Source organism: Hyaena hyaena, unplaced genomic scaffold (assembly GCF_003009895.1).
Source record: "Hyaena hyaena isolate Hyena2069 unplaced genomic scaffold, ASM300989v1 scaffold_969, whole genome shotgun sequence".
In the NCBI taxonomy this organism is placed as follows: domain Eukaryota; kingdom Metazoa; phylum Chordata; class Mammalia; order Carnivora; family Hyaenidae; genus Hyaena; species Hyaena hyaena.
The window spans coordinates 369129-383305 of record NW_024081599.1 but is presented as its reverse complement, the minus strand read 5'-3'; the positions used below and the strand labels follow the sequence as shown (position 1 = coordinate 383305).

The window sequence follows — 14177 nt, the reverse complement described above, 5'->3', positions numbered from 1 at the left end:
GGGCAATGAACGAGCTGGTTTTAGGAGCAAGGAGAGCGGATTGGGGGAAGTCCCGGAAGTCATTGACCAGTGCGAGCTGCCGCCCTAGCGAGATCAGCTTGGGCTTCGGTCCCAACAATAACAGGCGCCCGGGCCAGGCAGGGCTGCCGGGGGCCCGAGCTTGGGGGCGGAACCCCGATTGGGGGAAGCGGGTGGGACGCTTTCCTAAGGATGCAGGGGATTGGAGGAGAAAGAAGAGGGGCGGTTGAGTTCAAGGAGTGGGCCGGAGACCTAACGGGCCTACCGAGGAGAGAGCGTTTTGATTGGGTGGCTCGGAGGGAGACGGACAGGAGCCAACTGCGGATTGGCCGTGGCGGGCCGAGGAGGCGTGGTCAGTGCGCGACCGAGGGAGCGCGAGGGAGCGCGCGGCCCGCCTGCCAGCTAGCTAGCCGGAGCCCCGGGCGTGTGCCGCGAGTCAGGGTCGGGTTGAGGAACGCGGGGCGGGAGGCGCGTCCTCCACCTCTGCCTTAGCGGCCCTTCGCGGCTCGAGTACCCCACTTCCCTTTCTTCCCCAGCGCTCTGGTCTGGGGTCTCCGGGTAGGGAGCGGAGGGAAGGAACTAGAGAGGAGGAGGCGAAAGCGAAGCGAGGGGCAGAGAAGGTCCCGGCGCGGGGCGTAGCGCGCGCTGCCTCTCGCTCTCCCGCCGTAGCCGCCGCCTCCTCGCCCGGGGCGCCCGCACTATGCAGGCGGACTGCCGGCCGCCGAGATGGGGAGCCGGGCGGTGGTGAGAGGCGGGCGCAGCCCTCCGCGTCTCCTGGTCCGGGCCGCCGCCGCCGCCCCCGCCCGGGCCGCGCTCCCCTTCTCCCGCCCTCTCCTTCCCCGCTCCAACTCCTCCTCCTCCTTCCCCATGCCTCTGTTCCTCCTTCTCATAATTATCCTGCTCCTGCTGCTCGAGGACGCCGGAGCCCAGCAAGGTGAGTGGTTCCCGCGGAGTGCGCGAAGCGCGGAGCCCCGGGGGGCGGCGGGGGCGCCGGGGGAGCCTCGGGGATGCCAGGTCTCTGCAGACGCGCGGGGAGGTGCAGTGCGCTTAGGTGCGTGGCCAGACCTGGCCCTCTCCGGGAAGAGTTGCAAAGGTGGGCTCTGCCTCCTGTCCCCCAAGTTGGCGTGTCTTTACTTTTTGACCAGGCCTCTGTTTTTGCTGAAAAGTGAGACCCTGCTATGAAGGCCTCTTCTTTGGTATTGGATTCTTCCGGGGAAAATCTTTGGGAGGAAACAAGTTTTGGAGATGTGACCCCTAAAGTTAAGCAAAAATGATGGATAGAGTAGAAAGGCAAGGTAATTAAATATTAAACCAATTACAGGCAAGTGGCGCTAATTATCTTTTGTGAAAGTGTTCAGGTTCAAATGCGAAAGATTCTGATTCTGGTTAGCTTTGAGTCTTGGATTCGGGACAAGTCCTTTACGATTCCTTCCCATTATTCCTACTGGTGGTCTAGATTGCCTGGGTCAGACACTCATTCTGATCCAAGGCAACGTGTTGTGAGCATTGGGAGTTAAAAGGGTAAGCCCTTCTGGAAAGTGACAGAACTTTTTCCCCATCTACAGTCCTTGAAATACCTATTTCAGAATTGAGCAGAACTGTTTATTGAATAATCATAATGGAAAGAGAATGCAAGGCTGATTACTCCTCCGCCCTTTAGTACTATTTTCAGGCAGTAAACCGCAATTTTTGAATCAGTTTGGCATCAGTTATTGAACACATTTTTCCATTGCATTTCCTTTTTTGTTGCAGTGAGAAGAATATGGGTTGGATTGTTACTTATTGCTGGGAAGATTTTTTTTTCAAGTTGTTCTCCATGTTTAAGTCCAGCTTAAATGTTGCTCTCATATGGTTTTCAGTAAAGTGTGGAATCATGGCCACAAGCCTGTCATTATGAAGATGCAGAAACTTTTGACAGGCATGTGGAAATAGAATCTATGAAGAATGTATTTCGTAAACTGACCTCCGTTAGTTCTAGGCACTTAAAATTTAGATGCTTAGCATTCAGGTCTTTAGTTAGTTCCTCTTAAATTCTTGAACATCAGCATTTAATTAAATAAAATGTGATATTCCCCCCCCCCCCCATTAAACTTTTAGAGCCGGTGCTTGTATTTTCCTTCTAGTAGGAGAAATAAAAAACAAGAAGGCTTGCATAGTGCTACAGTTAGTTGGGACTGACTTTATGGCAGGTACAGTACTAAGTGGTCTATGTGTATTAGGTCATTTAATTCTCACCACCACCATCTGAGATAGGAATGGTTATCCCATTTCAAACATAAGGGAATTGAGACACAAAAAAATACAAGGTACAGAAAGGAATGTAACTATATAAGCAGAATACTCAGTTTTGCTTATTTTTCAATCTGAAAGTGTTTATGTCATGTTTTTAAAAACATCTTTGAGCAGTATAGAATCAGTTCTGTGTCTCTTCACCAAATGAGATAGTTGCTTTAGTTTTTAGAATTTCTCGAACCTCGCCTAATTAACATGCAACATTAACCAATTTTCTTTCAAGGTTTAATTTCAGGGTTTTAAAAAGTTTATTTTAGAGCGAAAGAGAGCGAGCGAGCAGGGGAGGGGCAGAGAGAGGAGAAAGAGAATCTCAAGCAGGCTCTGCACTACCAGTGCAGGGCTCACCATGGGGCTCGAACTCATGAATCTAGAGACCGTGACCTGAGCTGAAGACAGGAATCTGACACTTAACTGATTTAGCCACGCAGGTGTCCTCCGTGCCCTCGTTAAACTTTGTTTTTTCGCACAGCACTTTAACGAATACGTGGTTCTCTTTCACAGCACTGTCTTATGTAAGCAGTGTAGATTAGCACAAATATAAAGGATGGTATTATTTTAAAGACCTGATTTCTAGTTCTTCTAAGTTGATTGGGTAAATTTTGTGAAGTCACTTAATTTCTTTGTACCACGGTGTTTTACATCAGTGATGAGAGAATATGTAACCTATTTCATAGCCTAACAAAAATGAAATGATCGTACATAGGAATTTTGCAAAGGGAAAAGTATAGTATAGCCATAAGTGATTATCATTATTAATTTTGAGTTTATTAAGTTGGTAAATTGGAACCAGTTTGGTATACATTACTGGAAACAGGAATTGTGTGAGATTTCAATTCCCTAATTTTTAAAAATTATATTTCTTATTCAAAGATCTTGATGCAGTCTGTGGTAGAATTGCTTTTTTTTTTTTAATGTTGATTTATTTTTGACAGAAACAACAGACAGAGCGTGAGTGGGGGAGGAGCAGAGAGCGAGGGAAACAGAATCTGAAACAGGGTCCAGGCTCTGAGCTGTCAGTACAGAGCCTGATGTGGGGCTTGAACCCACTAATCGCGGAGGAACCGTGGGATCATGACCTGAGCCGAAGTCGGACACTTAACTGATTGAGGCGCCCCTAGAATTGCTTTTAAACCAGTCTTGACTAATCTAACAGACTAGCTTTGGGATCCACTGGTATTCCATCACATAACCTGGAAAGAAATGAAAAGCAGTGTTTTAAAACTCCATTAGAATTTTTAGTAATGAGAATGTCTATATATTGTAGTGTTAAGTGACAAGCTGGAGTTTTTGCTCTATAAATCTTAGGAAGAAGACTGAACAGAAATAATAAAATAGTAGTTGTCTTTTGGTGGTAGAGTTGTGGGTAGTTTCTTTATGCTTTTCCGTATTTTCTGCAGTTAACATATAATCACTATATAAGCTGTGAAAAAATGTTTTGTGATATTTTAATTTTTTTTGCTTTGGCCAGCCTAGGTAGGAATACGTTTAATGTATATGTTGAGGTAGCACTGTGCTTCAGGAATTTTTAAAAATCTTCCAGCTATCATTTTGAAGTAGCAGAATGTATTACTCTCATTTGGGTTACAGTCGACCTTTGAACTACACAGGTCAAACTGCGCCAATTTGTTTTTTTCAGTAAATGTTAGAAAAATTTTTGGAGCTTCATAGACATTTGAAAAAACAAAGGAACTGCATAGCCTAGAAATATTTTAAAAATTAAGAAAAAGTTAGGTATTATTATAAGAATACAGCATATAATACCAATAACATATTGAATTATATATGTGTGTTACTTGTCTGTCTATGTTAACTGGAAGGCTGGGGCTTCCGGTCAGCAGTAGGCTACCAATAAAGTTTTGGGGGAATCAAAAGTGATAGGCGGATTTTTGAATATGCACGGGGAGGTCAGCGTGTTTAACCTCTGCATTTTTCAAGGGTGAGCTGTAATGTCATGTAATGCATAGCTGTTCCTCAGCAGATATTCTGCTGGGAGAGTGATTTTTCTTTTCCTTTGGCTCAGAATAAACTTTATCATTGGTCTGAAAATCTGTCAGCCCGTCACAGCAGAGATGTTTTTTAACCAGTCTTAATTTCATTAATATACGTAGATGGTATTTATTCACATCTCATTGTGCAGTGATTTTTTTTGTTGTTGTTGAAAGCCTATTTTCCTGTAACACATCTTTTTTAAAAAGCTTAAATTGGTCAAATTTATTATTTGCATATTTGATTGCATGTTTGCTGCTGTAGTGAGTGTATTTAGTAGGAAGTTGAGAGTCTCCTGTGAATAATTCTATGTCCTTGATTTACATTATGACTAGAAATTTATGTATTGTTATCTCAGGATCTCTTCTTCCTCATTTGTGTCCTAGAGGACTTACCTACCTTCTGGTTAGATGAGTATTTGGGTTAGATGAGTATTTGAATGTGGTAAAATATCAGAAAATTAATTAAAAAATTTTTTTAAATATATATTTTTGAGAGAGAGAGTGCACAAGCAGAGAAAAAGGGAGACACAGAATCTGAAGCAGGCTCTAGGCTCTGAGCTGTCAGCACAGAACCTGACTCTGGGTTCAAACTCGCGAACTACAAGATCATGACCTGAGCCACCCAGGCACCCCTTAGGAAATTAATTTTAAAAATTTATTTAAGAGTGACTTGTTTATACCTATTACTATGAAGTATTTGTGAAGGCATTGATTTTTGTTTACTAATAAATCTATGAAACAAGTCAGGTTCTTTGTCAATCATTCAACTTCACAGTGATGTCACAACTTCTGACAATGATGTCAGAACTAATGTGTGGGGAAAAAAATCTTCTGTCAAGTGATGCCTTTATTTGGCTGTGATGCAGGTAAGTAGTGTTTGGACAATAGTTGTGAGTTGTTGGAAATGAAAAATACTTCTGCCTGAGCAATAAACATGTGTAATTATTTCTAATATTGACGTTAATTCTTATTTAAGAATGAAGAATTTTCCATTGTCTTTTCTTGGTCTGATAAAACATTTGGCCTCTTATATGTAGTTTTGTTGAGAGGCAAAATCAAAGCACCCTTTTTCTGCTTTATTTCCAATTAATTTTGAACAGTGAAAATTAGAAATACAGCACAAATTCCATATATGCTAATGATCAGGTTTTAAATCCATATATTTAAAACTTGTAAATGAAACATTCATTGTCAAATTACAGGTTAATGATTCTTAGGTAGATTTCCCAATGTTATAAGCAAAGAGGAAACATTATTTGCCCCTGAAGATGGCTAATAATTCTATCTGAACATCTAAGCTTCATTCTAGAAGACGAACATAAGAACACCTTAACTTCTGTGAAATCAGTGTAAGTGAAAGTACCAGTGCTAGGATTAACATGACAAATGAGTTAATTTCCATAAAGAAATCATAAGATTATAGTATAAGGTGGAAAGGTTCCACTTATGTAGAGGTAGGTTTTAAGTTTAGGATTATACTTTACAAAATGATGTGGGATGTGAAAGCTTAGGTGGTAATATTGGGCATTAATTGAATGCATGCAAATAAATAGTTTCTTTTTCAACTTCTTGATTAGCTGGAAGGATGTAGAATGATGACCTTAAATTATTAGGATTAGGAAAAGCTTTTTAGAGATAGGGCAATGTGGTTGTTGAAATATGAAGTGAGATAGGCAGTTTTTCTTGGATGGCTCATGGATTCAGTTTACTTTATAGAAACCTTACAGCCTTACCACTTTATTTTTTTAAATATTATACAGATAATAATGGTGTTCTAAACCAAAAACTTAATTGATAATTATCCATAGCTCTACCCCCAATCTATCAACTTAGGATTTTTATATTTCTGTCTATTCCATATTCACACACCTACCTAATAGTCTTACATGGTTTTAATTTTAATTGTTATTATGTTCTGTAGACATATTGTGTTGGAATTAATTGTGTATTGTGTAGGCTAATTTAACACATGTAAGCATACTTAAAAATATAGCAAAAACTTCAAAATGTAAAAATTGATCAGAAGACATTATGAAGTAACCACTCGTTCGGAATTGCTATTACAGCATTTTCTTTAGTGCATTTGATTGAATTCTTCATTCAGATCTTTAAGAAGGTATTTCAGTTCAAAGTATTAGGTTAGAAACACATATGATGCAGGGCTCTTGGGGTGACTCGCTTAAGTGCTGACTTCAGCTCAGGTAATGATCTCACAGTTACGAGGTTCGAACCCACTGTTGGGCTCTCTGCTGACAGCTCAGAGCCTGGAGCCTGCTTCCGATTCTGTGTCTCTCTCTTTCTCTGTGCCTCCCCTGTTGGCACTCTGTTTCTCTTTTTCGCAAAAATAAAGAAACATTAAAAAAAAAAACAAAAACATACATAATGCTAATTTCCAGATTATTACATGGAAATCAACATAATCCACAAGGTCAGAAAATAGAGATATTCAAATAAACTAGTATTTAATGAATGCCAGATTTCACTGGAGGAGATGTGATAATGGAGTGATCTTAGAAGTCTGCTAAAACATTGCCTGTTAGATCAGCCTGCACTCTGAAGGATATGTAGTTGGAAGAAAAATGTTGATTAGCTACTTGAAATTATGGGGAAAACCCCCTCCCCTGCAAGGTGCAGGCTCCCTCAATTAAGCTTTCTGAGAGTAGGCCAAGTTTCTTGCAAGGCTTTTGTTGAGTATGGTGCATGTAAGTTTGCAGACAAAACTGAATTCCTTGATTGGTCAAAGAAAAGATGCTGGTACTCCTCTCCTTAAGAAGTTGTAGCAGGAAGTAGTACTAGCGACGAGCTCCCAGAGATGTGTGTACATATGTCAGTACAGTTTTGAGACATTTAAAGAAGGGGCGCCTGGGTGGCTCAGTTGGTTAAGCATCCGACTTCGGCTCAGTGCATGATCTCACGGTTTGTGGGTTCGAGCCCCACATCGGGCTCTGTGCTGACAGCTCAGAGCCTGGAGCCTGTCTTCGGATTCTGTGTCTCCCTCTCTCTCTTTGACCCTCCCCTGTTCACGCCGTCTCTATCTCCCTCTCTTAAAAAAAAAAAAAAAAAACATTTAGAGAAGAGTCAAATATTATAATTGTCTTCAGAGAACCTGCAGTCTTATTGGGAAAATAATTCCATTGGATTATATCTAAAAATAACCAGGGGAGATTGCATAGTGCTGTGGTTTTTAAGGGCGGAAGAACTCACAATGCCTAGGGAAATAGGAGAAGCCTTGCTGATAAAGGGGTTTTAACTGAGTGAGCTTTAAAGGACTGGTATGTTTGTAGTCCACGGGGATGACGCACATTTGAGAAGTAAAAATCAGAGCATCATAACACCAAGGAGTCAGGAAAGCCTGGGAGTGTAAAAGCCTGTCCTGTTGCAGTAAGTAGCCAGACTCTGAGTCTCTGGTCCTGGCTAACTGCTTCCTCCTTGAGCTCCCTGCCTTGCACCCCTGCCTAGTAATTGGGCAGATAACTTGTTAGTTTCTTACTGCTGGCCATGTTTCTGGGCACTGGGGTACTGCCTTCCTGGAGCTGTGTTAATACTTCCGTAGTGTGGCAGGCAGCCTCTTGATCACCTGTAAGATACAATCCAAACTCCTTTGTATATTACGTACGTAATTCTTTTTTACAGTCCGGTGTTTCCCTTCGTCTCTAACTTAATCCTATACCAGGCATAATTTTATACCTTTTTATATGTAGTTCATGTGTAAGATTGAGCTACTTATTGCTCTGAGGTATAATTTCACGTGTTTTTGCCACGTTCCCCATACTGATCTCTTTACATACGCTATTTTCTCTATTTAAAAAGAAAAAGCTTTTTTCTTTTCTTGTCTCCTTGGTAAACTCCTGATCTTCCTTCACAACTCTTCTTGGGTATCATCCCTAAGAAGAGTTAGTTCTTTAACAATTGCCCACACACTCCTCTCCAGATAGTACTTTTCACTTATTTCTTTGCATTCATTATTCACACTGTGTATTTAAAAAAACAAAACAAAACAAAACATTTTAATAGTGTTTTTATTTATTTTTGAGAGAGAAAGGTTGGGGGAGGTGCAGAAAGGGAGACACAGAATCTGAAGCAGGTTCCAGACTGAGCTATCAGCACAGAGCCCAGTGTGGAGCTCGAACTTAAGAAACTGTGAGATCATGACCTGAACCAAAGTCAGACACTTAACTGACTGAGCCATCCAGGTGCCCCATTATTCAACACTGTGTATGAAATATTTGTTCTGGCAGAGACTTTTACTCATTCTCTTCTTGTATCTAATACTTACTTGTCATTCAAAAAATTTGAATTGGGAACCCATTTCTGAAGTGAATCTGCTGCCTGCCCCATGTATGTTATTTGATGTTAGTCTCTGGGCATGTGCATGCCCTTCACATTATTGTCCTTTGTCTAGCCCCACAGTGAGCAGTCAGTTTGGGCTTCTCAGTCTCATAGTAGTACAGCCCTCTCTTGGACCTTACTACCTACTTGCTCAGGGCCTAACATGTCCCAAACATCCTGTGTCTGGGAGCTAGGCCTATTTGCTCCCTCGGTGAGAGAAGTCCTTCAGCTAGAACTCTGCACAGAGCCATGGTTACTTAGAAAACAGTTGTGCGCATCTTGTCAGTAACAGCCTAAATCAGTGTCAGCAAGTTGGGCGCTCTCCTTTTTCCGGTCTTTCAAACTCTGATTTGAGTGCTGAATGCTGGCCATCTCCAGCATTACCAAAGTCCCACTAATTTTGGTTCTCATCGTTGCCTGCCTCCTTTTTCTTTGGCAGCTGCAGTTCCTGGAGAATGGTAGTTTTAGTAATCTGGTGTCAGAGGAAGGTAATGAGAAGTGAAGGCTAGAAAGGTCAGTGGGAACAAGATTGTGCAGGACTTTGTGCTGAGGGGCAGACTGAAGAGTTTGTACCTGAGGTATTAGCAAGACATCAAACTTAGGTTCCTCTGCCTTTACCCAGTCTGTTTGTCCATCTCTAGGTTCACTTCCTCATCATAGCCACCCAGGTCCCTCATCTGTGTCATGCTCTTCTTGTCCTTGACTAATCCCCGACCTGGCTCACATGCCAGTCCCCACTGCCTCTGATTCTGAATAGCCCAGGGTCACTGGAGAAGGTGATGTGGCCCATTGTTACTAGTGCTACTACCAGTGAAGATTACTGATTAAAGCTACAATGGGGCTTACCTCTCAGCCGGAGCACTGTGGCCCTTCCACTCTGTAGAGCTCAACTCCTGCACAGCATAACACCCTCCTGCCTCACCTTCCCAAAACCATTTCTTCCCGTTAGCCCGAGCACTTGATCAGGGAATTTAAGTTGTGTTTTAGTATAATTTAAACTTGAATGGTGCTTCTTACTCTACCTGGAAACACGCTCAAAACCCCACTCGCTTGAATACGTCTTTCCTCTCAGCTGTTTGCTTTCCGGTACCCTGTATCTGCTTCTTTCAGTGACAGACTTCCTAACTGGTTGACTCCCATCTGTGCTTGTCTATTTTCTTGAGTAGTTGCACTTGGCAAATATTGGTTAAATGCTGATTTCCTTGCAGTCTAGTCAGTGTTCTACTAAATGTATCATTTAGGAGGCAAGATGGCGGAGAAATAGGGAGTTCTGTACTTCCCGCCCTCATCTCTCAAACAAAGAAGGACTAAAGCCGGAGGACGCTGAACCGCTAGAGTCTGGGAGGAAAAGAGACTGAAAGATCATGTAAAACGTCAGATTTTTTTTCTTTTTAGTTTTGGCTGTGTTTACTGTGAACAACCTGAGTGTTTTCATGGTCTGTCTTCACTGTTTTGGTGGACTTTTAACGTATAGAGAAGAGACTTTGGAGTCAGACACACCTGGATTTAAATATTAGGCATATCGACCTTGGGATCAACTTAACACTCTTAAGTGTTTAAATACGTAACTCACCTCTCTTTCTAGAATGTTTGAGGGCTGGGATCATATCTGTTTAGGGAGTCAGTAAATTTTTATTCAATGAGTGAAGAATATGAACAGAAGTGCATAATATATGAGTAGATGACAGGTTTGAGGATTATGAGAAGGGTCGGAGACTTCGTGGCAACTGAAGGGAGTCAGGAGATAGCCCTGGTAGAATACACAGAATGGGGGAAGAACTGAGCAGCAGCAGCAGCTATTGGTAGTAGAAGTCCATCCAGGAAGATGCTGGAAAAGTTGCAGTTCGTTAAAAAAAAAAAAAACATGGAGCCAGGGAAGGAGAATTTTAAGGAGGGAGGAAAGATATAAAGGAAGGAAGGGAGAAAGATAGGAGGGAAGGAAAGGCCAATGACCCAGATGATAGGGAAAGGTCACAAATGATAAGGATAGAAAAGTATCCATTTGTTGTGGTTTGGAGTGGGGTTGGGAGCCAATGGCCAAGGAAGGATTGTTGGGACATTTTCAGTGCAAAATGGGGACAGGACTCATGGGCAGAAAGAGGTGCACTGGGGTTGTGAGGAGTGACTGATTATATAAGATTTTCTATGCCATGGAGGGGACGGTGACATTAGGTCCCAGGAAATTGAGTCTGTAGGTTTCTGGACATTGTTTTTTTCTTGTAAATCAGTAAGACAGTTGCAGACTGATAGAGACTCCTCCTACATCACTGTGCTATCAGATAACCATTTGTTTTTCCGCTTCCTTTGTTCTTGGGCAGCCAGGAGTGCCTGAGGAAGGTCACATGTATCTCACCTGGGAGGCAGGAGGGGTTGTGTGCTGCGCTGTGTGCTTTGCTCTCAGCCTGCCTTTTGCTGTCTCATCACATTGACTTTTGGCAGCTTGCAAACTGGCTGCTTTAGTGAATAGTTTCATTGGTGAGATAGGCCTGTGTTTCCTAGGGCTGCCGTAACAAATTATCACAAATTTAAATGGCTTAAAGCAATAGAACTTTACCATCTTAGTGTTCTGGAGGCTAGAATTCTGAAATTGGGTGCCAGCACGTTTGTACGCTCTGTCAAACATTCCAGGGGAGGGTCTTTCCTTGTCTAATATTAGCTTCTGCCAGTTGTAATCTTCAGAGTTCTTTGCATCATTCCAATCTCTGCCTCTGTAATGTAGTATTCTTCCTGTGTCTGTAACCGTATCCAGATTTACCTCTTTTTCTAATGACACCCATCATTGAATTAGGGTCCACTTTGATCCAATATGACCTCGCTTTAACTTGATAACATCTGCTAAGACCTTGTTTCCAAATAAGGTTATATTCATTGGTACCAGAAATTAGGACTTAAACATATTTTTTTGGAAGCTGAATTGCAGTGTGTTGGAACTTAGAATGGGAGGCAAAGAAGTAAGGCACCAATTATGGAGACTAGAAGAAACTTCTCTGTAAAAGAAAGGAAAAGTGAGCAAGAAGTTGGTAGAGATGGGGGAAACTGGGTGGAAAGAGTTTTTTGTGGGTTTTGTTGTTGCTGTTATTATTAGTGTTTTATGCTTTGTTAAAGTACAAAACCTGTGCCCCACTGATGAGCTGTTTTTACAGGTTAGAATTTGCAACAGAGACAAAATTATACCTGCCTTGCAAATATAAAATGAACACATGTCAAAGATTTTATTCAGTTCATTCATTAATGAGGGAACCAGTATGATGTTAAAACCTGTCCAAAGAGTATTTGAGAAATCAGGTGTTATAGGATGTGATTACTAGATTAGATGACCAAAGCTGGGTAATGGGCCAGTAGGATCATAAACAGTAACCTGTAGGATTATCTTTTCAGCTGCACAGAAATGATCTGCACAGAAATGGTCTATACCAAATAACAGTCTGTATACATTAACATGTACCGAAAGCTTGGACCTTTAAGCAGTGATGAGTAGCAAGTCCAACTCTTTTGCCCTATAATCCTTGGGCAGCTTTTTGCTTCTGTGATACTTTAAAGATATGCTGTTCACCATTTCTTTTTTTTTAACCAATTTCTAAGTTTAAGGTAATTTTTCTGACATATTTATTAGAATCTATGGAGGTAGAGGGGGGACTTGAGAACATTTAATTAGCCCTTAGGTGATTTTAATGTTGACTACATTTTGAGAACCACTGAGTAAGGGGATACTGAATGGGTTGAGTGCCCTTCTGAGATTGGAACCCATTACTCTAATGATAACTATCTTCCTGGATTGTGTGTATGTGTGTGTGTGTGTTCGTGTGTTCATGTGTTCGTGTGTTCATATTAGTGCTCAGCTCTTTGGCAGAGAGAGGTTTTGTGAACCACAGTTGAGGGTTTGGCAGGTAGATCCTCAAGAAGGACACAATGGGTAGGAGTTGAGGGTACCAGGAAGAGGTAGTGTAGTTAACGTACTGGATGGACATGAAGTCTAGGCTGGACAGGGAAAGACATGAAGCCAGGACAAGATTAATAGATGGGGAGAAATGAGAGAAGTCAAGTTCATGGAAAGTATGTGGGTACAAGAAGACAGACCAGCTGAGTGAGGCTTTAAAGTGTTTGAGTTTTCACAGGTGGGTGGGAGTGTCTCTAATAATGGCAAAAACAAAGCCCAGCTTGTGATTCTGGGAGAGTTGCTAAAGTGAAGTAGAGGTCATCAGTGAGAAGATGATTGAGAGTTACTTTCTCTTGGGTTTATACTTTTCACAAAAACACTACACATGAAACTTTAAAGCTGCTGTAAATTTCCCAAAGTAATGGACGGTTGTTTTGTTACTTTAGCTAGGTTGTGGCCAACTGCTCTGTATCTACATATGATGGGCAAAAGCCTTTCTGGTCTTTTATGACTGCAGTGGTACCCTCAAAGAGAGTGTTTATTGAATACATTATTATAGGTTAGGCCTTTAGTACTAGCTGTTTTCATACCATATCTCATTTAATTTGTGCCCTTTGTGTTTGAATTGTTTGTATCCCCATTTTAGGAAGCAGAGATTTAGCAGCAATAAATAACCTTCTGAAAGTCTCAGTGAGTGGTGGATAGGGTATTTAAATTCATTCCAGGACTCCTCTGAGCACATTTGCCTAACCATTATGTTCTAAGTAGGGTGTGTGCTTGTTGGGGGTTAAAGAGGATTTCTACTTGTCACATTCCTTCATGTAATTCAATTTTGTAAATTACCACACATGCAGAGAATAGTTTAGGCTTAAAAAAGAATGAAGCTGGGAGTTCTTTCTTTTTCTAATAATTGCCACAGTGACCTTCTTTAGGCTTTCTGAGCATACCCATTTTATGTAATATTTTTTAAAAAAATGAGTTAAATTAAAGTAGTACCTTGAATTATTTATTTGAGATTTGAGATATGCAGTGATGCAGTTTAAAAAATCTTATGGTAATAGGACTGATAGAGTACTTCAGTCCAAAAATTCACAGTGCTAAATATTACCTTAAAAGTCTTCATTGTATCCAAATGAAATAGGATGTTTTAGTTAACTCCTGCAAGTTATTCCTCTGAATGCTTTTCTACTTAAAATTCCTTTTTTTTTTCAGTTTATTAAAGATCTCACAGATGCATTATAAGACGTGACAGAAATGACATACTTATTTAGATGGAAGTATAGTCAGACTCCTCTGTTCATAGTGATTTAAAAAAAATCCTTGAAAGCTCACTGGAAAAGTCTAAACCTTTCATAGTTCATAATGATTGTCATGAAAGTTACATTGCTCCACATTTGTGGCATATTTGTGCAACTGTCCTGCTTTTGTATTTGGTTTTGAAGAAAGTATTTGTAGAAGTCATGCAGTGTTAATAAAGTTCAATCATTAATATGATTTGTATTATGTATTAGTAGTAGTGTGACTAAAATTTGGGGGTGGTTGCAAGGTCACATGTAATCAGTATTGCAAGCATGTATTAAAGAAAAACACACTTGATTTAAGTTTAGAGAAGCCTAAAATAAGCCTAAGTTCATTATTGTATTATTTTGTTATTTAAATATGTTTAATGTTCT

At 41.0% G+C, this 14177-nt stretch overlaps 1 protein-coding gene across 1 annotated transcript in view; it reads left to right on the top strand.

Moving 5' to 3' along the window:
• Nucleotides 1–441: 441 nt before the first annotated feature.
• Nucleotides 442–14177, top strand: part of DCBLD2 (discoidin, CUB and LCCL domain containing 2) — an 86315-nt gene continuing 72579 nt past the window's right edge. The window contains exon 1 of the mRNA XM_039221224.1: nucleotides 442–952. Within this exon, the coding sequence (XP_039077155.1) occupies nucleotides 745–952 (208 nt within the window). The 5' untranslated portion in view covers nucleotides 442–744. The remainder of the gene's footprint in view (nucleotides 953–14177) is intronic.